This window comes from Oenanthe melanoleuca, chromosome 2, assembly GCF_029582105.1.
Source record: "Oenanthe melanoleuca isolate GR-GAL-2019-014 chromosome 2, OMel1.0, whole genome shotgun sequence".
In the NCBI taxonomy this organism is placed as follows: domain Eukaryota; kingdom Metazoa; phylum Chordata; class Aves; order Passeriformes; family Muscicapidae; genus Oenanthe; species Oenanthe melanoleuca.
In genome coordinates, this window is record NC_079335.1 from 81,979,516 (window position 1) to 82,004,205 (window position 24,690).

Sequence of the window (24,690 nt, forward strand, 5' to 3'; positions counted from 1 at the left end):
TGCCCAGACATCCTCTGAGGGAAGAACCTTTTCCTGATACCAACCTAAACCCTCCTGGCACAACTTCAGGCCATTCCCTCGGCTCCTGTCGTTGTTGTCCTTGCCGCAGTCAAGACTGCCATAATTAAGTTTGTATTTTTTTTTTTCCTTTGATCCTCATCACCAGTCCCGCTTCCTCCGGACGCCCTCAGCACCCCCAGCTCCGGGCTGAGGGGCGGGAGGAGGGCGGGGACGGGGCCGGCTCCCGGTTCTGCGGTTCTGCTCGGCGCTCCCTCGATGCGCTCGGGTGCGGCTGGCGCTGCCTGCGGGCGGCGGGCGCTGCCGGGAGCGGGGCGGCCGCAGGTGCCGGATGCGAGCGGCGGCGGGCGGTGAGTGACCGGCCCCGGCCCCGGCCCCCGCCCCGGCCCCCGTCGGGCGCTGCGGGGCAGCTCCGGCCCCTTCCCTTTCCCCCCTGCCGCCTCCCCGGGGCGCAGGCCGTCCCCCTCCCTCTGCCTCCCCCCGCCTTCCGCTCCCCGGGCGGGGTCGAGCGTGGCGTCCCGCCCCGGCCCCGTGGGGACGGCGCTGGCGGCGATGGCTCTCGGGGGCGGGGGGCGTCCCTGGGCTCCCGCCGTCTCCCCCCCGGTGACTTCCCGGCTGCAGCAGCTCTTCCTCCTCCCCAGCCCCCTGCCAGGAGCCGGGCACTGCCGGCGGGGCGGGGGGTTCCTGCCAGCTGCGGCTTCCCCGGGGGCACACGGTGTCCTGCTGGGTGACGCTGCCTGCGAGCCAGGGCCCGGCCGGGGAGCCCTTCCCAGCGCTGGTGGTGCTGTCCCTGCGAGCCGGGGCCCGGCCGGGGAGCTCTTCCCAGCGCTGGTGGTGCTGTCCCTGCGAGCCGGGGCCCGGCCGGGGAGCCCTTCCCAGCGCTGGTGGTGCTGTCCCTGCGAGCCAGGGCCCGGCCGGGGAGCCCTTCCCAGCGCTGGTGGTGCTGTCCCTGCGAGCCGGGGCCCGGCCGGGGAGCTCTTCCCATCGCTGTCCTTGCGAGCCAGGGCCCGGTCCGGGAGCCCTTCCCATCGCTGTTCCTGCGAGCCAGGGCACGGTCCGGGAGCCCTTCCCATCGCTGTTCCTGCGAGCCAGGGCCCGGTCCGGGAGCCCTTCCCATCGCTGTTCCTGCGAGCCAGGGCCCGGTCCGGGAGCCCTTCCCATCGCTGTCCCTGCGAGCCGGGGCCCGGTCCGGGAGCCCTTCCCATCGCTGTCCCTGCGAGCCAAGGCCCGGTCCGGGAGCCCTTCCCATTGCTGTTCCTGCGAGCCAGGGCCCGGTCCGGGAGCCCTTCCCATCGCTGTCCCTGCGAGCCAGGGCCCGGCAGCAGCAGCAGCTCCGTGGCCTTCGCCGCTGTCTCAGTCTGACAGCGGCCTGGGGCAGCGCCGGCGCCCGCTGGGCTGCACGGGCTGGGCCAGAGCTGTGCGGGGTCCCAGAGTCCCAGAGTTAGGTTGGGAAAGGCTTCTGACATCAGCCTCTCCGACCCATGCGAAATGATGGAGTCGTTCGGCTCAGTGAAGTGTGGGTGGTGCTGGGGGGGGGTATAGAGGAAATAAACAGGGTAGAGAGGTGAGTCAAAGCTGGTTACTTGCAGGACTGATTTTTTTTTTTAAAGGTCTTTTTTTTTGTCTGTTTCGGTATTTTTTGGTTGGTTTGGGGGGGAGGGGGGGTTTACTTTTTTTTTTTTTTTTTTTCTTTTTAACCCCACATTTAGTTGTGCCATTAAGTTTCAGATGCAGCTCCCCAAACCGACTGAGTACCTAGGCAAGTGCAGTAGGGAAATAACAGGGTGAAGAATGTGGAAGGAATTGCTATAACATGCTGTTTGATAGATGGTTGCTTTCATTCATAACTGTCTGGAGATATTACACTTCTCTGAGACTCAGATTTTTTTTCCCAACTTCCTGCACGGTTTCTGCCTCATTTGGACTGCCTCGCAGTCCAGAAGTGTCCATGAGCTGCGTGACCAAACATCTTTCCTCCTTGCTTCTTCAGTATCCTAATTAGAAACCTGAAAGTGGTCTCTTAGCAAGGCATAGATGTCTGAAATTTAGGATGATCTTCTTTCCAAAAGGTAGTTTCCCATTCTATCCAGTTTTACTGTTTTTTAAAATAGTCTTCCTTCTGCAATTTCCTCACTCATTGCAAGTTAACAGCTTCTAGCCATAGACTCAAAAGCTCTGAATCAAAAGCCAGTAAAATATTAAGCCATCCTAGCTCTGACAGGACATCAGATTAAATCTAAACTCCAGATAGTCATTATTTTAAATGTAGTTAAAAACATAATCTTACTTCAGTTTTCCAAGTTTTCTGATTGTTCTTGTAGCAAGCAAACAGTCTCCTTTCTCCTTCAGTGACTTCTCTGCGTTTCATTGCTATAAACTTTTTTTGGTTTTACTTTTGGTAGTTTGATTTTGCTTATGATAAATTTGTCAGAATAGTTCAGTACTGTAAATAAACAAACCCATGGCAAACAGGTCTGTTTTCTTCCTTTACGTTTTGCTCACCTGAAGAAGAAATGCTCTATAATTCTTACTTCACTATTTTTATTCTATCTAATCATAGCTTGCACTGACCCAGCAAGAGGCATGTCTTGCTGCTGATTTCTTACCTATGGATAGCTTAGTTTACAGTTCTTGTGGTTTATGCCCACTTCTTGGACAACAGTGTTTTTACTTAGCTGGAATTTCTGTTGTCTGAAACATCATTTAAAACAAATGCAGTTATTTTCATTATACAGGTTGGACTTAGTTAAGATTATTTTAAGTTGTAATGGTAAGGGCAGTTTTCTTTTGGAAAACATATTTTAGGATGTGTCACAGGTGAAGCAATGTAATTAAAAGATTGTTATCCATCAAACTTACACTGGGTTTTTAAAAAATATATATATAGTTGTCTTGTATTTTTCTGGTCTTCATTCAATAAATGAAAATGTTTTTACAGACTTGATAGTTGGGCTTTTTTTTTTTAATGTTCTTATTGCGTCTTCATATTTTAGAGCTAAGTAAAAGTCTAGGTTAATGAAATTCAAAATTAATTTTTTTTTAAAAAGTGCAGTTCTAAGTCATGAACAGTAAAAACAATCTAAAATTGTAGGATTTCTTGTGAAAGTGAGCAAGGGTTGTATGCTAGCTGTTGAGAGCATTTGAGGCAAAACTTAATAGTAAAGACATTAAAATCAAATTCACCAACTGTTTTCCTGTGGTCCTATTAGAAAGGAACTGTATCTACTGATACAGTCCTTTCTTTATTATGCTGCTCTTCCCAGAGAAGCTGGACTAAAGCAAAATAAGTAGGTTGACTAGAAAGGCAGAGGCCACTGACCTCTTTTATTAATCAAAACTTTCAGATATGTTATGTTAAACCACAATCAATTTCTTTCAGTGTAGTGGTATGTTTAGCTGTAAATTCAGTAAGTCTTAATCACTGTACTTAAAATGAAACGCCAGTTTTGAGTTATTTTAGTTCTGTTTATTCTGTGCTTTTTGGTTTTCTGACTTTACTTTAAAAAAGAAAAGATAAAACCAACTAAGAATGAAAAAAGTATTTATCTCAATAGGATGGTGACAAAAGACTGAATATAAAAAGTGTTCTAAAACACAGATTCTGACAACTATGGAAAATACCCATTAAATAATACACAGTTAGAGTTCTATACACCAGGACAAAAGCTTGTGGAGCACATACAGATACTACCTGAATGGATTTTGAATGCCTGTGGGTCACTGTTTGTGTAAACAGGCAAAGAAAACATTCTGCAGGAGAAGTCAGAAGTACTTCATTTTACAGCCATGGACTGCAAAAATGTACTCAGAAGACTGTAGATGTTATAGTGAATTTGTTTCCTATGTGAGTTTATCAGACAGAGTGGAACCTAGTGCTTTACTTGAAGCCAGCTGAAGGTTCAAAATCCAAAAACAGCTGAATTACTATCTTAGCAGAAGTCAGATGTTAGCTCTTCAGCTTAACTTTGACCTTCTGTCTTGGACCACCTACATTCTGTAAATCTGGGCTGTGCAACATTGTCTTTCAAATTACTTTTCCCAGGGGAGAAATATGGTGTTTGGTAATGGAGGGAATCTTGTTTGTAAAGGTGCTTGGAGGATGAGGGATGATGAGACAGCACATGCACGGTGCAGTCACATCAGATTCATGTTTCATCTTTTCTGCTGAACATGAAAGTGAAGGGTTGTGTTTACAGCTTGCAAAGTATGAGTTCAAAAATCTGGCTGATGAAAATTTTTGTATTTTACCCTGAAAATTATTTTAGGGAATTTCTATCAGCATTTTAGTTCAAAAGCACGTAGATTATTCTCCCAGTGTCAAAAGTTATCAGGAGAAGGGAAGGGCAGCAGGGAGAAAAAAATAATTTTTGTGATATCCTAGAGTGAAAAAACCCCTCAAAACCCCCCTCAAGCAACTTCCCTAGAAACCAAGTAATGACAGAAATGCCTGAAAAAAATTATTAATTGTGTGATTGCCGTGTTACAGACTTTGCATAGAGAAAGGTAAGATATGTAGTTAGTAGTTTAAACACGTCATACGCTTTAATCAGGTCATACGCTTCACTCCTCTGGAGAAATTATTTGTAATTGTACTTTTTATATTATTTTGGAAGTATTTGGTGATTTTTCTCCAAAAAGAACTTGGTCTGTGTAGTCTTCCCTTGACTACAACGTTATTAATCTGCAGGATGTTCAGCTTTTTCATTAGAAAATGCTGAGATTACGCCTGGTGATGAGTGTGAAAGCCCGTGTTTCCTTTCTAATTTTGTTTGCTTTGTTTTTAAGGAAAACAAAGTTTCTGAGACACCAGGTCCTTAATGGGTCTGGTTTTCCCTTGACCTTAACGGAACTGCAGATTCCCAGATTTTCAGTTTTAGGCAGAGGCAAAGACAGAGCTTAGACTATATTGTGCAGAAATCAGTGGGGTCTCTGGCAGTGTGAAACTGTCTGTGGATCAGATTACAGTATAAACCAAGGATTTTTAGGTATATTTAAACTTGGGTGGTTTTTTTTTTCCTTTGACACTGTTGATAACCCAAAAGCAATGTACCCCGTATTTGGAAGTTCATAAAAAACCCTACATTAGTTGAAGATCTAAGGCTATGCTAAGAAAAATTTTCTTTTTAAATAGTCACTTTTGTGCTAAAGACAAGCTAAACGGATTTTTTTTTTTTTTTAGAGACTCATGTCTTGATTTAAATAGCAAATTACTTTCAGTTTTCAGTTTAAGAATTCTGTGAGATTGTGACACTTTGAATCTCAGAGTGATTTTAACAGGTGTGCCTTGCTTCTTGCTGAAAAACCATGCACTAAATTTTTGGCAAAACGTTAAAAAGCTATGTATATAGCAGATGAGTTCTTCACTAGTTTCCTTAGCAGAGAAAGCAGGGAGACTGTGTTTCTCACAAGATAACCTCACTACTCCGTAAGTGTGATCACTCCATACACCAGGGAGATGGAGTTTTAGGTGGACGAGTGGAAATTACTTGTAAGGCAAAGAGAGGCTTTTGTTAGAAAAATACCTGTGCACACAGTGGGTCAGGGAAGTATTTGAGTGTGTATTGGACCATGTGAATTGAGGAAAATGCTGTAGCATATGACTTGAGTACTTCCATGAGCAAAGGCCAGAAAGAGGTGTTGGGGGAGAGAACATGAAAAATACAAGAATCTTGGTAACACAAGTGTATGTCTCATCTTTGAAATATTTTTAAACAAAAGGAATTGCCAAAATAGTCACACAGTAAGTGTTAGTGTTGCAGTCCTACCAACAAGCAGCCAAGTTAAAACTTCAACCATGTGAACTGTGTAATTACAGTGGTTATATGGTGTTTTTATAAAGAATATTGTGTATAGTTACAAGGCTTAGAAAAAAAAATCTGTGGTGTCTTGTTTCTTTTCTCTAGAAAAAAAATTATCCCTTTGGGATTCATTTAGTTTATTTTTCTGAACTTCTGGATCTTTCTGAATGCATTTGCATAAGTATATTTGAAAGATTTTGATGCTTGGAGTATTGTTTTCGAATTTCTGCATGTGAATAACATAAGATCAAGGGATAATGCAGGATTAATATTTTTTACCGTTTTCCTATTAATTAAATTATGTACCAAAAATTAATCATAACTTTGGAACAAAAGAGGGACCAATTGCTTAACTGGAGGAGAGTAGCATAATGACTTCTGGATGAGGCAAACATTGCGGAATGTTGGAGGTAGAAGCAGATGTAGGAAGATGTGCTTTGTGAGAATTTAGAAATTAATGGGAGATTTATGGCCATCTGCAAAACAGTTTTGTATAAAGATGAGTTGACTTTTTATATATATGTTTATATATAGATGTTTAGGACTTTTCTTTACAATGTTGCTAGATTATAGTGATGTGTCACATAGTAAATACAGAAGCTTTTAACAAGTAGATGAATTAATTTCTGGGGAATTGCAATGTAATTTATAAGGAAAGTAGCGGAAATTTTGGGGAGAAACAGCTGTGTTCAAACTTTCTTTAATTATATTTCCTTCTATACTATTGCCCTTTTCCCAGCAAGCCATTATGACCAAAACAGACATTCACAAAAATTAAATTTATTTGACTTGAGTCTTGGTAATGAATAGATGCTGTTACATTGAATATATCAGCAAAAGTGTTCATTCAAGAACTGGTATAAACCAGCATGTTGACCTAATTAATAAGTTGGGGAAAGAAATTATTCTCAGTGGGAAGTTACAGAACTTTGAAGCTTAAAATGTATTTGGTAAGGTGAATTTTTTTTTTTAAATTTTTTTCTCAAGGTTTTCACAAACACAAATACATGCATCCAAGTGTATAAGGCTGTTACTGACATGTGGATTATTGTAGTTTTGATGGTTTTGTGGCACTTGGAGATTGTCATTGTCACTTAGGTAAAAAGATTTTGAACTGAGGTGAAAATGTGGCTGTGGTTCTGGGTTGTCCAGATGTGTATGTATTAAATTAGATTTGTGTGCTGGTGAGCTTGATGGGAGAGGTATGTGTGTTCATGGTTGCAGAACAGAGGGAAGGAAATCTTTTTTTAAAGTAGACTCACTGAAATAGATTTTATGAGTCTTCAAACATTTTATTCCGCTTTCTCTGTTTGAACAGGTGACATAATTGGCAGATGAAATGATTTCTGAGTTAAAAGAAACAAAGACTCCCCCCTCCCCCCCATTTTAAAAGTCTCTGTTCATCTGTATTATAGGCTGTTGTTGGCTTTAATCTATTTTTAGTGTTTTGCTATTTTTACTTCTTGCTGCTGATGAGTTACAAACTCGGTGTTATGTGTTGACTCATTAACTTCCTTCAGGTTGTTTATGATATATGATGCTAATGAACAAAACTTCATTTTACAATGGAATGTTTTTGGAGAAAAGTCAGTGTTTTGATGTCATCATGTCATCTGTGTGGTTGATTGTTCTCTGTGGGGAATATCTCTCCCCTCTCCAAATAAATAACATCTGAGAACTCCTGATGTAAAAATAGGTCAATATATAGGTATTTTTCACAATGTAAGTGACAGGATGCTGTCATTTAAAATGTGCAAGGAAATGGATTTATACTAGTCTAGATTTTTTTTCTGACATGTGATAGATAGAAGGTTAATTGATGTTAAATGGATGCTTTGTTAGCCCTTCATCAGCTACTAAACTGGTACAGGAGGAGTGCAAATCATTACTACAAAAGGCCAAGGCCACTATGTTTTCTTAGTGAGCTTTATAGGTCTTTTTTCTTATCCCTTCCTTCTTTCCCTCCTTCCAAGCACACAAAACATAACCAGCTGTAATGATAGGGGGAGAGAGCGAGCAGCTTTTCTAAACACACACACCCCCCACTCTCGCACTCCGGCCCCTCTCTCCGCTCATACCTCAGCAGAGTGACAGCCTCTAGATGTTGCGTGCGAGTGAGTTCAGCTGGTGCTGTGTGGTCTGGGTGTGTGGTCTCCAGCTCAACCGAGAGGCTGCTAACAGGGTGGATGAGAGAGAGCAACACTGTTTACTTTAATTTATTTCGGATGCCGGAACTGTGCCCGGAGTTTCTCCCGAGCCGGGTTCCACCGTCAGCGGTGTCAATCCCTCGCAGCTGCAGCCCAGGCTGCGGCGGGCGGTGAACTCCTCTGCCGAGGGCTCTCCCAGCACCTGCCCCGGGTCCGAGCCTTTTAATCCCTTGTGACTCAGAAATGTTAATGGCATCGCTGAGTGCTGGGATTATTTTGCTTTCGCTCCGTCGAGATACATCGCCATGAAGATGTACCTTGCTGGGTTAAGGAAAGCGGGACCTGTGAGATACTGAAGGGAATCTGCAAAGACGGGCTGCTGTGAAAGCAAAACTGCACTCGTTCCCTGTCCACCCTAAAACTAAAATGTCTAGTGTGCCCTTTGTGGCTGATTGGAATATTCAGGAGCCTTTTGAAAAAACACGGGGTATCATATTATGTCATTTAATACTCCGAGTCTTTTCTTTTTCTGTCTTTTGCCCTCTCTGTCACAAAACTTGCACGTCGTCCCAAATTGGAACTGATTTTTGGCATGTAACTTAACATGTTTGTCAGTGTTAATATTGGCTTGAAACAACACGCCGGATATGACAGGGCAAGACAAATGAGGCTTTGTTTTTCCTCTGTGACAGTGAAATTACCCACTTTTTTGTGTTTGTTCATCTTTTCATTATAAGTAGCTTAGTGGTGTTATGAAGAGTTTCTTTCCCCTAAATGTAAGATTCATGAACGCTTCTTGTTTAAATTGACAAGTCTTCTTTTATTATTTAAATAAACATGCATAGATTCTTAATATCACTTGGAATTTCAGCATTGTTTAGCTTATTCACTTCCCAGTCTTTTCTGGCAGGCTTGCAGGAATCGACTTTATATTATTAATGCAGTGTTGAAGGCTGTGGCAATTCTAGGGCACTGAAGATCTCCAGAGGGGTTAATAAATGTCAGTTATTTTCACAGTGCTGCTTTTTGGATGCTTTTAATTCTTGGTTTATGTAGATTGTCTGTGTGAATTTATATTGTTGGGAAGATAAAACACAGAATAGGTTGTAATAGTGTTTTTCATCATTTTGTAATGGTTTTGAGTACAGACATCTAGGAAACATTTTGCTTTGTCGTTCTTCTTGGGGTCATTTGCTGTGTCCTTTCACTGACTTTGTCATAGTGTGTTGTACTCAGGAGACTCTCTGGGTTTTCTAGTGAAAACAAATTATTAGATTTATGTACTAGAAGCACCAGTTTGTGTAGTTTAAGGTTAAAAGGCCATCAGCTACATTCTGGAATCTGAGCATTTATTGCTTGTTTGAAAGGCATGTCATAAATCTTTCCATTTGGGAATCGTTTAATGCCATGATGTTAGTGAAGCTCACCTATTGTTTTCAGGTTGGTTTTCTTGTGGGTTTTTTTTAAGTAAGCAACATCTGAGGTACACTGTGATTTGCACATGGGTGATGCTTTGCTGTTCCTGGCTCAACATTTTTTTAATTGTATTCTGTCACATATATGTGATTAAGAACAAATAAATACCTGATACCTGAAGGTTTAAATGCTTGCTTGTAACTGAGACTTTGTCAATGATGACAAATTGGGTTTTTCTTCCCTCCCTTCTTGACAGCTTTTTATTCCTTTTGCTAGATGACCATGGCACTTGCATTGATCTTGAGTCTGTCTTCCTCCAAGAGAATCTTTTAAGTTCAGTGTCTGTGTCAAAGTATCACTGAAAGCTTTAATTAAACTGAATTTTCAGTCACTGGAACCATCTTGGTATTTTGTTTTAGAAATCAGAAACTCTGTTTTAAAACACTTCAACTGCTAATTTTTTCCACTGGTGAAATTTGTAAGGTGGTAGCGTATTATTACTCATCTTCCAAAGTTCCATGCCTTCACAATGTTTATAGTTTCTCTTTAGGATTTGAAATTACCACCCAGTTTAATATTCATCAATCCTGAACTTTAACCAGAGTATTTTGTGTTTCATGTATTTCATGTTTTGGTGGTACTTCAGAGTATAGTAAAATGTAGAAAGTAGAACTTTCCTTTACAGAACAGGTGTGGTAGCTATTGGCATTTTACTTTGGGTTTCTCCTCTGTTTGCCATTGAAAGTTGTATGAAGAAACCTATGTAAGAACTCACATTTCAAACCAATTTTAAACTGAAGGCTTACAAAACTGAAAAAACCCCAAAAACAAATAGACTTGTGCTTTCCCTTACACTGGGCGATAATTCATTGCTTTGTTATTTATTTTAGAATGGATTTTCTTAACGCAAAGATGGAAGGTGTCTTCTCTTTAGCAAGCTTTTAATCCTCAGAATTGTCTGGATTTTTTTGTTTTTAACCTTTGTGAGAGGACAGTTTATTTGAGGAACTGGTGTAAAGACAAAGGTGTTGTTTATGAAAGGCATTTTTCAAGAGGACTTTGTAGTAGGTGGTCTTTGCAGAGGTTTTCTAACTCCTTGTGCTTTTATGACAAGAATTATGACAGAATAATAGAATAGTATGGATAAGATCATGGGAGCAGTCAATCAGATATCCATGTTAAATTGTTGGGGAGATACTGAGAGGAAATTAAGTTTAAAAAAAAAGTGAGTGGAGAGAAATAAAGAGGGAGAGACAGCTCTGCTAATGTAGAAGATTGTCCGTTGTAAAAAAGTCTTGTTGAAACCTCTTCTGTGCGCCTGGCTCCCGAGAGGAAAGAGCTTGTATAGAAAACTTTCTGCAGTCTCTCCTTGTCTGCATGAGAATCAGTCTTTCAGGAAGAGGGCTGTTTTTAAAAAAATACTATTTTATGTATAATACATATTTTGTAAAGAATAGATTTTATCTTTAGGGAAACATACAGAATTGCAACAAAAGCTCAGAATTAAGTGGTTGTCATGTTTTGTGAAATGAAAATGTAATTTTTTTTTAGATTTGCCTTAAATATTTAAAAAAAAAAAATTTAGAAACTTCCCACAGCGGTATAGTAGCTAGGCTTCCCAGTAAGCATCTCAGTCATGTCAGCTATTGACATCTGTCCTAAGAAGGAGAGGAAATATTATAAATGAATTAAAGTCTCCCAAGCATTTGCTTGATATTTATAATAATGACATATTACAAAGAGTTCTCTTTGAAATAAGTGAAAGCAATTGCTGTTTAAAAATAATAATAATAGAGCATCTCAGTGCTGTACTGCTTTGAAATGTGTTGAGATTTACTGTGGTATTCTCATTCCAGTGAGGTATTTTAAAGCAATTGTGCAGTAAGTATGGAAATACTTTAGAAGAAATACTAGATCTCAGGAGGATCAGCATTTTTATTACATTTATTTAGGTCATCATGAAGAGGGATCTAGTGCTGATTTCTGAAATCCAGAAAAAGATGTTGTAATATTACTTTTGAGGTTTGGTATTGAAACAAGCCAACTACCTGTGTGCTGGGGTGTTTTGAAAGCAACAATATCTGAAATGCAAGGGAATTACAACATTTGGGAGGGGGTCAACCCGACAATACCACACAAATAACACCACAGTAGCTACTATTTTACTTGTGTTTCTCAAGGTTTTTTTCCTCCCCATATTACCTGATGTCCCTGAAGATGCCTTTTTTACTTTGGTGCTACTGATTAATATTCCACATAAGTATTTACAGAAAAATTGCTCCAAAATAAAGAAGGTGTTTTATATTGACTAACTGGTATCTAGACACTTGTTGCTTCCTGCAGAAGGTGGTTGTGTGCATGGGAGGACATAACACCACTGTTCCTTTACAGTTCTTGTATATCCTTGAGCTCTGCTGGGGATCTGTGAGAAAAGCTGTGAAGGCTATATGGATAAGATTATGAGGAATAGGTGCAGTTTGTTCTCCTCCCTCTTGGTAAAATTAGGGGCCTGATTCTTCTCTAGCATTATATTTCTATTGTGCTGCCCACTGTTTTGTTGAGCAGTGGTGTGGTGGTGTAGTTTTGAATGCAGCACAGATGAGAGGAAAGCTGGAAAAGCCTTATGACTCTAGGATTAGGGATGTTGACGGAAGATGAGGTCTGTAATTTCCACCTGTGGCAAGTAAGTGGATCAGTGGTTGTGCAGATGATCTATCTGGACAGGAAGGCTTGGAGTAGGGAATGCGAGGTAAGAGGAATTACCAAGGTGTCTGGATTTGAAAGGAGGATGAAATAGTAACATACCTCTCCCTCCCTGCTTGAACTTATGGGTAAAACATCAGAGGGAAAATCGACAGGCTAGGAGCAGAAACAGTTTGCCTGCAAGCTGAGGACCTGGCCTCAGTTTTGAAGTGAGGCAGGAACTGTCTCTGTGTAACGGAGGAGCAGGAGAAGCCAGTTCAGTAAAATAAATAGGAGTAGGGCACTAGCACGGAGCACAGTATTCTCTGCTGTAGCTGGAGATGCCTGTCAGCTGATTTCTTTGTAATCTGGTGATGCAGTTCTTTTCTTCACTGCTGTCCTACCCTTATAGCCTGCATCTGTTAACTGCTTGTATCTCCAGCCTCATGTTGGGTTCGTGTAAAATGTTCCACTATTTTACTGGAGACTAATATAAGGCTATTAAGAGCATCCATATAGTAATATATAACTTAATTCCTTTTTCGTCAGTTGGTTGTTTGCAAAAAGCCAGAGAAACCAATATTATATTAAGCACATCATGTAGTTTTTAATGTCAAGAAATATTATGAGGTTTGCCAGGTAAAGATACAAAGCCAAACTAGATATACATTGTGTGTCTTACCATGGGTGCTTATCAGCCTCCTTCATACACTGGACATGGCTCACTTACTGCAATTTACAATGTCCTTGGTTGTTCAGCATGAATTTACATCTCTTATTAATTGCACACTGTTCAGTCTGGAAAATTCTCTGAAGACATTAATACTTCTGCTGTGTTCAGGGTATCTAAATGCCTTTTCTGTGTTAATGAATTTGTTTTCAAAAATAACTTTTGAGATGAGTGATAGCATTCCTATTTTAAATATGTAAAACCAAGAAACAGACATTTAAAATCAGACATATTTATAGAATTGAGATGATTGTTTAGGACCTCAGTATTTCAAAGCATTGTGCAGTGTTCACTATATTCAGGATGCATTTCTTACTGACTTTAGGTATGGCTGTGGGCTGTGGTTGTTGGATCAGAATTCAGAGTTTTGTCATAGGTGACATGCTATGCTCCTACGGTATGGACAGACAGACAGGAGATCCTGTTCTGAGAGCAGTATTTGATTACTTTTAGCATGAGATCCTTCCTCCCCTTTGTGTCTTGTCTATTTCCATCTTAATTTTCAGTGTGTGTTCCAACTTTGGAATGTGAAGAAAGAAACCAGTCAGTGGGAGCTTTGATTCTCATGTCAGATCTAGGTACTACCACTGAAAAATGTGGGGAGGCTTTTTTGAAGCATGGAGTGTGTTGGTACAAAAAAGTATTTTGTATATGCAGAAGCAGCTGAAACAAGTATGTCTTAATTCTACTATGTTTTAACTGCAGGTACTTGGAAACTGCAGTTTTGCTGCCATTTATTGTTAGAGGTGGTTTAGAGAGTTTCTGGGTTTCATGAACTTGACTGTTTGCAAATAGAAGTAGAAAATACATTTTGATTCAAAAAACAATAGCTAAGAGGAGCCTTATGAAGTTTGGCTTTATTCCACATATTTTTTACCAACCTGAACTTCCAAAAGTGTTTACAGTGTTGTGTATGTGTAACTGAGGTTTTGGAATGGTGATGGTATTTAATAAGTATTGTAATTCAGGTTATACTTACCATATATATGTATGTATGTATATATATATGTATGTATGTATGTATGTATATATACTCAGCTTCTTATAGCTGTTTATAGCTGCAGAGCTACTCAAAGGAAACTGCTAATAAAAAATAGGAATTTGTGATCAGTTGCATAGTAAACTAAATGTAGACCACATTACATAGGTACCATATTTTTGTTTGAGCTACAGAGCTTATTAATGACAGACCTGTTCTGACTTGACTCAATTTCTGGGCCAAAGGAATACTCTTCTAGAAATGCTTCTTCAATAATTTTATGTACATTTTTGTTGATATGTTGGGGTATTGTTTGTTTTGTTGATGATCTCTGCTAGTGTGGTGTTTGCAAGTCATTCGTAGTGCATGTCAACGTTGGTACTTTGTACAAATAAGTGCTGAGGGCTTCCTCACATGGGGCTATCTATGTCAGTAAGTTTTATTTTGATGGAGAAGTTACTCAAATATGTAATCATAGTCTATTACTTACCTTAGATGTATAATAAAATACTAGGTTGGAATAGACTCATTTGAATTCTGACAAAAGTGATTTGAAGTCTGTGTATACATCTTCATTAAGAATTCAATATGTTTAATTCTCGATATACTTTTTCTTTCTTTCAGAAAGCTATATTTAATTTTTTAAAAAAGTGCAAATAAGGTATAATTTTTCTTTCTTGTTTTATGACTTTGTCAAAAAAAGACTTGTAGAATGGTGTTCCATATTTACATTTATATTTCCCTGCCATTTTAGAAGAACAAGTTGAAATGCTTTTAATATTTTTTTATATAATTAGTGGGATTTTAATTTATTATTTCTTGATGAACAGATAAAAGGAGCTCAGATTGCAGTAACTGAACAGTCGTCATGTCTCGAGCACGGCAACCCCCACTTGTTACTGGTATCTCTCCCAATGAAGGCATCTCATGGACAAAAGTGACAATTAGAGGAGAAAATTTGGGGACTGGACCTACAGACCTCCTAGGTAAGTTGAAAAAACACCCTTTTGATACTAAAGAAGATAATATTTTGGATATGATTAGAGATAAATTTTTTGCATTATAGAATCTGTGTTGTATGTTTTGAAGATGCCCTTTTCCCAAATATGCTCTTGAATCCATAAATTCAGGGATGCTACCCAATGTGTAACTAATCAGACTGACTGTGCCTTTTTAGATGAACCCTTAATCTGACTCAGCATCCTGTGCTGAACATGGAAATGAAGAGTGAATGCTTTTTGCCTTGTACTAGAAGAGGGTAGATGTAATGAGATGCTCCTTGTTACTTTCTCAGGAACTGAGAATTTCCACATTGGAATTTTCGTGTCAGAAGTGTTTTCAGTGTATTCAGAAAGTCACTGGGGATTGCTGTGCCTTGAGTTAAAGTCAGTTTGTGTATTTGTAGCAGGTATGACCGGGCAGGTTCCATGATTTAGCTACACAGTATATCATTGCTGCTTTGGTTTTTAGCACAGTAATTTTGCTAGAATCATCATAGCTCTGGTGCTGAAGGAGGGGAAATGATCTTTTCACTGGTTCTCCTGGTCCCAGACTTTGTTAATTACTGCTCTGTTGCTTCCTTTTCAGGCTGTAATGTCTTGGTTAATTTAAATTTTCTGCATGTATCCTTGGCCTTTCTTCTTGCTCTTCAGCACATCTCTTATAGTTTCACTACCAGTCACAGGTGACATATTTTGGTTGTGTGCAGTGTTCAGGATGTGAATGCCCTGTGGCATAACTCTGTGCTTTCACTTTTGTTTTGTATTTCGGGCATAGAGTTCTGTTTTTTGTATAAGTCCTACTGAGAATCAAACTAATGTTTTTGTTGTTCTGTGAATGTAAGGTTTTGCCTGTGTGCATCTTGTCTTTGTTCAATGAATTTTGGCTGTTGTGTTATAATATCTACATTATGGTGCATCACTCAGTCTAGTAAGTTCTGGCTTACATTTTTCTGGGGTTTATGGTCTTCACGCTCTGAATAAATGAATATCATCAGCAAACTTTATAACCTCTTTATCTTGTCATTTATATATGTATTGAACATAAGTGATCCTGACATATACCCTGTGGAAACTTTCCTCAGTCAAAACACTTCATTTACTGTAACCCTGTTTCTATTGCTGAGCAATTTAGCCATTAGAGGTTCATATCCCATATCTGCTTCATTTTCATAAGCCTTTCGAGAAGGACTCTGTAAAATCTACTGGAAATCCAAGTTAACTATAACTACTGGAATTTCCCTTATTTCTTTTGTAAGTTATGCATATGTGTACTTCAGTAGTTATGTTAGAGACAATTTGTCTAATTTGTTGTGGAATCATGACTCCTCTGAAGGCCATTGGAATTTTGTTTGGCTTTGCTAGAAAAAATATTTCACTTCATGGTTGTAAACCAATGTTCACAAATTCCATTCATGGCCACCACAATGAGCTTTATGGCCAAGCATAAGCTAGTGGAGTTTTCCACTCCACTTCAGTATGCTGTCTCTCAAAAGGGGAAGTAGTATTTTCTTGAGCTGCTAGGTGAGGTTGCAGTACATTATAGAATCCATATTGGGAAATCCTCAAATAACTGATGATGCTAGGGGTGAGTATATTTCTGTGTATTTGTGTGGCTGATGTACTTCAATAGCCTCGTTAGTTCATTGGTATGATCCTCTTAGAAATGATCAGTGCTATGTTCTTGGAAGGAAGGCATGTCCTGAACTGTACTGTAGCGTTACAGCTGACCAACTGCTAAAATTTCTTCTTATATTTCTTTCAGAGTAACATTTCTAACACACAACTGTTAATAATTTTATGCTTTGAGGTAAAAATAAATAATGCATTGCCTTATTTTTTCCTTAGCTTAGTTGTCAGCTTTCTCCAGTAAGCGACTAAGGCCCCAGATATGTAAAGATTTCTTTTAATGGTTAAATTAGGCATGTAAATATTCTGTTACTTGAATGGAAATACTTGGAAAAGTAAGGCTTTGTAGGCATAAGAGTTAAGCGAGTTTGAGTGAGGTCTTTATAAAGTTTATAAAGTTTGAGATGCATTAGTGTAAAATGAAAAGCAAGAAACTTTTCTTCTATATATAAACACGGTATCACATAATAGAAGAACATTCTTTTGGTTTCATTTCAGAGAGAGCCTTCTAGTAATCTCTTTGTATCTTTGAAACCAAATAAACTTTTTATTTGTAACTTGATAGCTCATGGTACAAAATGTCAAATCCAAGAGATACCTGTAACATTTGTGCTTTCAAGGTTTAGCTTGCCTTTTAAGACATTTGTATTTTTTAGAAGATTGTCCATATATAAGCTTAACTGAAATCAGAATGTCTCCATAAGAGTATTACTTATGCCTATTTATAGAAAGGCACGTAAAGAGTAGAAGCCGGGAATGATGTTCTCAGAGATCTTTGTACCATGCAACAGATTCAAATTCAGTTTTATTTAAAGGGGAGTTTCTTATTTCTGGAGAAAGAAATATGGTAACTCTGCTGTCAGAACTTCTGTCCTACCATGCCTTTATTTGCTTTAAAAATTGTGTTGTGCTATTTCTGTGTTTCATGTGGCATATGAAGTGTTGATAGCGACTTAACTTCCTTTTGCATTTTTAAGAAACAGGTAAAGGCCGTTTCCTGCCATCTCAAAAGTATTGGACCTTATGATCTTGTTCTCTTGAGAGCTTTTGAAACCTCTTAGTAGACAATAATTGATACAAGGATCTTCAAACAGTTGTTCAAAATTTTTTACCCTGCTAAATTACTATAGCTTAGCTCTGGATTTTAAAGTATTGCTCAATTTAACATGAATTTAGAAATTAAAGGGTGAAAACATCTTTATGGATCCTTTGGGCAGGGTATTTCAGTTGTCTTAGTTGCTATCACAATCATTTTTTCTTTAGAGAAGATGCTAGCATAAAACTCTAAGGTATGTAATAATATAACAATATAATATAAGGTTATATTATTGCATTTATGTAATATGCATCTTAATGTATGGGATTTTTTCTTTCCCCCATGAAACTAAAACTTGACATGGTTAAATTTTTATTAGTAAATAAGCAAAATTTTTTTTTAAGTCTTTCTATGTGTATATTCTATTTCATCCTGCTCCTTCCCTTTTATTCAGAAAGAATATTTAAGAAATAAATCTACTGTCCTTTCTCAAGTAAAATTAATTTCAGTTGTAATAAGATTCAGTGCCTTTCCATTTTTTATTTCTTGGATTTCATTTTCAAGATAGTTTTTGGCAGGGAGTAATGCATTTTTATGTCTGACAGCCATGAAAACTGCCAAATTTGTCTGCTGTGTCATGTCAGAGACTTAAATTGTGAGAGAAAATAAGTGTGAAGCTTTGGTACTAAGCCACATATGCTGACCCTTTTCTGTCTCTAAGTATTTTCTAAATTGGTCAGAGCTTTCTAGAAATTAAAAACAAAAGTTAAGCCAACAGGGGAGGAACTGCTCCGCCTGACGAATTTGTACTTTAGTATAGCCAATACACTAGTACAGCCTTGTTTTTTTGAATGTAAGACAAACTTCTAGCTAAGGGTGTTATTTAAGAATAACCTAATGAAGTTGTTCTCCAAATTGATACTAGAGCAGTTAGGATCTTCCCAGTTTTCTAGGACAGCAGAACTCCAGCTACAAATATGGAAATTATTCTTCTAGATCTGAGAAAACAATTAATTTACTGCAGTATCCAGAGTCCTGATCTGACCAGAACCAATTGGTTGGTGATGGATTGGATTGATCAGACCTTATATTAAGGTGCACTTTGACTCTTTAAGTCATAAGAGGTGTTCTTGAACACTAAAGCTTGTCAGTCTCTTCCTATGAGAAAAGACCTTCTTGTATTTCATAGTTTGTTATCCTTCTTGTGAGAAAGTGTAGAAGAGGGAATAGATGAATATTACATGATTATTCTTTCATATAACAAGGACAGTTTATTCATCAGAATCAGTCTTTCATCATGGTTCTTTTACAGAAGAGATTGGGATGGAATATTTGTCAATTAATACAACTTCAGCCAAAACAGCCTTGTGTGTTCACAAAAGTACTGCTAAACAAATAAGGTTGAAGAGACGTGGTTCATTGTCAATATTTACAGAGTGTCTTCTTTTATTTTTTTTCTTCTGTGCAAAGTCATATAGACTAAACTTGTGAAAGATTTGCTGCATGCAGCTTTTAATGGAAGTTCCACAGAAATACAATACTGAACAGCAGTTCTCCAGTGTCTTGCAGGATATCTATTGTACTACATGAAGGAAGAGTCGCAGTAGCCCAAAAGTAGTGAAACAGATTAAATAAGTTTCATACAGCACTGTTTGTGTCTTCATGAATTGTTGCTGGGACAAAATACCTGAAGTCACCAAGGAAATATCTGAAAAATATATTTGTGACTCCTCGACTGTAATTGACTGTAGGGGACTGATGAAGAGTTACATATTTATGTAAAACACATGTAGCATCATAAATGAATTTGCATTGCAGAATTTCAGAATATGCTTCTGTTCACAGTAATATATTTCTTTTCTTTTTTTTTTTTTCTTCTTTTTCCCAGGTTTAACAATCTGTGGGCACAACTGTCTCCTCACTGCAGAATGGATGTCTGCCAGTAAAATTGTGTGTCGAGTTGGACAGGCTAAAAATGACAAGGGAGACATTATTGTTACTACAAAGTCTGGTGGCAGAGGAACTTCAACTGTTTCCTTCAAACTCCTTAAACCTGAAAAAATAGGTATATTTCATGTTCAGATCCATATCTATTTTCTTTGCTGAGCAAATACATGACTGAATGCTTCTTTGTATAAAATGTATGTTTGAAATGGATCCACCTCAGGACAGTTTTGAGTTGTTTAGAAAATGCAGAGTGTATCAATAAAATGTCCATATATAGAGAGAGAGGGAGTGAATGAGAGAGAGAGAGAAACTCAGCGTATATGTAAAATTCTTCCTTTCTCAGTAACTTGATAAAATCCTCAGTGATGAATGAAAAGTCCCCTTTTATTTTTCTTTATGGGATAGCTCTAAACTTCTGAAATTTTAAGATACTTAATAACATATCCAGTAATTACTCTTAAGCACACTAGATAAACACAAAATCTGGGCCAACTCATGAGCTTTACACCTAAATCCTGAGCTGACAGTTAATCCTTTAAAGAAAGTTGAGTCTTCAGTGCCATTTCTTATTTGTAATTCAAACCATCCTGCAAGACAAAGTCTTAAGTATTTCTCATGAGATGCTTAACCATTGAAATTATTTTGCCAAGCAGTCTAGGACCTCTGCTTAACATAGAATCCAGTCTAAATACCCTCTGGATTGAAAATATTTCTCTGAGAACCCCTCATTGATGAAGCTGGATAGTTATCTTTCCTAACACAAAAGTTCCCACAAGAACTGGTTTAGATTTTTATTCTCAGCCCTTCAGTGATAGTTAAATAGCATATAATTTCTCCCAAGCTGCACTAATACCTTAATAACAGAAAGGTGAAATGTGTAAGTGCAAATGTTATATAGTGGAGCTTTTGGTGATAAGAGAGGGGAATTCATACTTGAAAATATAGGGAAGTGTGGGGATGGAGTAATTTCTGGTATTGAGTATCTGATGGGTATGTTAAATGAGGGGAAGGCCAAGGGTATGGCTGGCTCCATTTTCAGCTGAGATTCCAGGACGTATTATGCCTTGCCTTCATGCACTGTCTGTACTAAGGCATTGGAAGTAAAGTGAGTTCTGTGTCCTTGAAGTCATTTATCTTGGCATGTGGCCAAAGTTCAGTTACCTTTTGGATAGCAAATGGGACAGAAAAGGAATCTTCCCTGAAATATGCAAATAAGAAGACTTTCAATTAATTGCTCTTTTGAAAGCAGCAGATAACAAGGTTTGGACAGATACCAAAATACTTGTAGGAATGAAAATACTAATACTTTGTGGTTAGGATAATGCTCCTAATATACATGAAACTGTGCAGTCTGCAAGAGGATAATGTTTGATGCCCAGCCATGAATACCTTTTCAGCAGCTATAATAAAATAATTTAGCATAATTGCATCCAGGTTGTTTTGCCATGTATCTTGCAATATATTACCTAGGCATGCATTTTATATTTATCAGGATTTTTCAAATTAATTCAGTATGTTAGAAGTTGATGGTGCTGGAGTGCCCTTGTTATTTTAAGGATCTGTGCTTTGTTTTCCCTAGGTATCTTGGATCAGTCTGCTGTCTGGGTGGATGAAATGAACTATTATGACATGCGCACTGACAGGAACAAAGGGATTCCCCCCTTGTCCTTACGTCCGGCTAATCCGCTTGGTATTGAGATAGACAAGTGAGTACCAAATGCCTTTAATCCACTTTTTTAGTGCTTTTCTCTATATGTGTCTGTGAATTCCAGGAAAGTTTAATGGTTTGCAGGGCAGGGAAAGATCTAAAAACACATACATCTATTAGCTGCTGGGATTCCATTTGGTGCTCAGAGTTGTTAGTGCACATTGTATCTTACTTCATAATCCTCTGTTTTGGATCATCAATTAGAACTGTAGATAATCTAAAAGCCTGGTATATTGAACCCTAGTGATGTTTAGATTTTGAGGATTGGTAAATAACCTAAGGCTTCAGATTTATATGTTGTAGTTACGGAATACCTACTGTTGCATTTGAGTTTCACGGGGCTTTTAAGGATAGTAGATTGCTATCTGTTGCTAAAATTACACTGTAAATGTGATTTATTATGCCATATCAGCTAGTTTATTTTATTGAAATACTAATACTGTTTTCCAGCCCAGAGTCTTCTTTACTTTAGTTCCTAAGTATGGTGGAATTTATGACTTTTTTTGTCCAAAATAGTAACTTTATAGTGAATGAGAAATGGAATTAGGGGTCTTTAAATGGAACGCTCTTTAAACCTGACCAACTCTTCGAAACGGCATCAGGAATACTTTTCTCAGTCAAGATGCCAGCTTTACCAAACAAAAGGCTATTTAAAATTAAACTATTACTAAGGTTTCATCTGCTGAATACTGTTGTTTGTGAGATGGAGTGCATTGGAAAAAATCTGCACTGTCCATTGTTACCTTGTTCTGATGAGAAAGCTGCACTTTTCCAAAATCCGGATTTCTAGTAGATCCACGTCACCTTCCAGCCTCTGGCTGTGCATTTCTTTCCTAGGTTGAATATGTATTTTTCTTTCTTTTCAAAGTACTAACCCAATCTTTTGTAATAAGCTGGAGATTTTATCTCTTTGGTGTATCTTTGGTGTATCTCTTTAGCCTTTGGTGTAACTTCTGACAGGTAATTCTTTCATGTTCCTCAGTTTTCCAATTCCTGACAAAACATGGACCTTCATACTATGGATAGTATTCCAGTGTGTTACTAAAAGACTTTCTGTCTTCCACTTTCCCTCCCCTTTTTGTAAATTAAAAACCCCATAACAATCCTTTTTTTATCACTGTGCTGCACAGCAACTGGCAGTGAGTGCTTTGTTAGCTTGTTCTCTTGAGTAACTATTTATAGTAAAGACATTGTCCATATGATAGAGTAAGCATTATCATATAGAAGCTTAAGCTGCATTAGTTTAGGATTTGCATGCTCTAGAGTTATCTGTTTGGATGTTTGTTAGATAGAAAACCAGCCATGTTATATTTTTAAATGCTTCTTCTAAAAGCATTAAAAAATTTGTTACTGAAACCTGAAGTTTTGTGTGAAAATAAATAAATTAGAAACATGTAAATACAACCAGGAAATAACCTTTTGTAGTGGGAGGGAATTAGGAAATCTTTGGGCAAGCGTATTAAGCCTAGTTCATTGTTCTTGATCTCCCAGGTTCATTGCAGGAGAAGCAGGGAGATGATGGCAAGCACCAGTTTAAGAGTTGAGTAACACTGATCATCATAACAAGTAGCTGTGTGGGGGAATTGAAGGGTTACATTGTGCAGAGGGGAGAGGAAAAGCTGGTCTGTCCTCATGCTATGATTGACAGCACAGTTCTGACTGTAGCTGAACATTCTGAGTTTAATTAAAGAATGCCTTCTCAATGGAAAATCTTTCATAATTTTCTTGATAAATTGGAGCAATGTGAGGTTTATTTCTAGAAAATAATTTTTAATACCATATAGTTTAGCTAAACTCACATGTTTGCAAATAATTTACATATGGAATGGGTAAGTATTGAGAAGTTGTACAAGGTAGTGAAAAAAGGCAATTGTAAACTAAGAAAGAGAGTGAATAAGCAAGAAATTAGCAATAACCATTACTAGATATGGGAATATTTGTCACTAGAAGTGGTAAAAATTGTTAGGATGCTTTAAAATAGAAGAAATCCTAACATGATCCTATTAATACTGTTTAGTATGAAGATAGGATTTGAAACATGGGTTTCTCTTTTATTCATACCTTTGGTTTCTTTAAACTTTTTCTTTAAACATGTGCAAATTGGAATATATTTTAACTTTGAAGCTGAAGCATTTGGCATTGGTCTCATTTGTTGGGATTTACAACCCTTGCAGCCTGATGCCTGACGAGGAAGGGAAAGGAGTTGTATTGGTTATGCAAATAGTGATAAACAAAAGAAACATTAATTGAGAGCTCAGTGAGAAAAGCAGTGAAAAACAGATGTGATAAAATGGAATAGGAATAAACTATATAGGAGCACACTGAAGAGAAGGCAGAGGGAGGTGATTAGACTACAGATCAAAAGAGAAAGATGCCCTCTTTGTAAAAAGTGATTATCAGGCATTAGCAAATGATACAGAAAAGACGAGCTGCAACATGGGAATGATTTAGTTGGTTTTTTTGGAGGAGTTTTTTTGGTTTTATTTATTTATTTTTAATATGGCTTATACTTGGTTTTAAAAGTTCCTTTTGTGGCTTTTAAAAATATTTTTATGGTAATTTGTACATTTGAAATATGTTTAAAAATTAATTGTACCTTTTGAACCATTCTGGTGGATGCTTTCAAGGTGCTGCAAATGAGACCTTGAAATTAGAGAAAAAAGACCTTGTGAGTAATGAAAGGAAGAGCTTCAGTACAGCAGTTGGCTAAATTATTAGGCATGCACAGGGACAAAAAAAAGTTATTCAGATTCAGTAGATAAAAGATTGGAGTTTAATTGGGATTGACTGAGGTTTAAGTGAACAAAAGGTTTGAACTGTGAATTAAGGGAAATATGTAATAGTAGGTCTGATGTTCTATTAATAATTAGAATACTGCCTACAGATGTGTTGTAGGAGTAACATATATATACTCAAAATATGCACTGGAATTGTCTATTCATATTCATATTCAAATGTTGCAAGGATGCAAAAAAGGTAACTATGTATATATAGTCATCTTTCTGGCTGTTCTTTAACATAAACCAAGATATTTTAAATGTTACATGTATAGTCAAGGTATTTTAACTCTACATGTATACTTAATGTTCAGGCCATTATCTTTCAGCCTGCAGGTTTAGCAAGTAGTAAGTATACATAAATGCTGGCTGATAAGTTCTTCACATTTTCCAAAAATAAATTGCAGTTTCTGTGTCAAGTAACTAAGAATCTCACTTGCTAATAAAAAAATCCTCACCACCTCAATCTTCCTGAGTCGAGGGGCCCAGAACTGGACACAGCGATTTTGGAGTCAGTAAGTCAGAAGTCTCTCTGAAGAATTCAGAGAGAAATCAAAGTACAGGGATTGAATTACAGCTTTTGGATAGATTAAAGTATGTTAAGCTACTCACACATAAAGTAGAGATGTAAGTTTAAGTTTTAAGATAAGTAAGTAATTAAGTCAGTAAGTTTTAGTATGAGCTCTAGTGCTTTTAGTAAGTTAAAAGTTTCAAATACCAGAGTAGCAGTGCAAGTTCTAGTAAAAATTGAAAAACATACTAGTGTTTTCAATAGAGGCTTCAAGAACATAATTTTAGACATAATAGAACTATAGTAGCAATATT

General features: G+C 38.0%; 1 protein-coding gene across 1 annotated transcript in view; it reads left to right on the top strand.

Moving 5' to 3' along the window:
• Positions 1–252: 252 nt before the first annotated feature.
• EXOC2 (exocyst complex component 2) overlaps positions 253–24,690 on the top strand; it is a 127,455-nt gene continuing 103,017 nt past the window's right edge. Inside the window, exons 1-4 of the mRNA XM_056484250.1 lie at positions 253–368; positions 14,601–14,756; positions 19,322–19,498; positions 20,960–21,086. Of these exons, the coding sequence (XP_056340225.1) occupies positions 14,639–14,756; positions 19,322–19,498; positions 20,960–21,086 (422 nt within the window). The 5' untranslated portion in view covers positions 253–368; positions 14,601–14,638. The remainder of the gene's footprint in view (positions 369–14,600; positions 14,757–19,321; positions 19,499–20,959; positions 21,087–24,690) is intronic.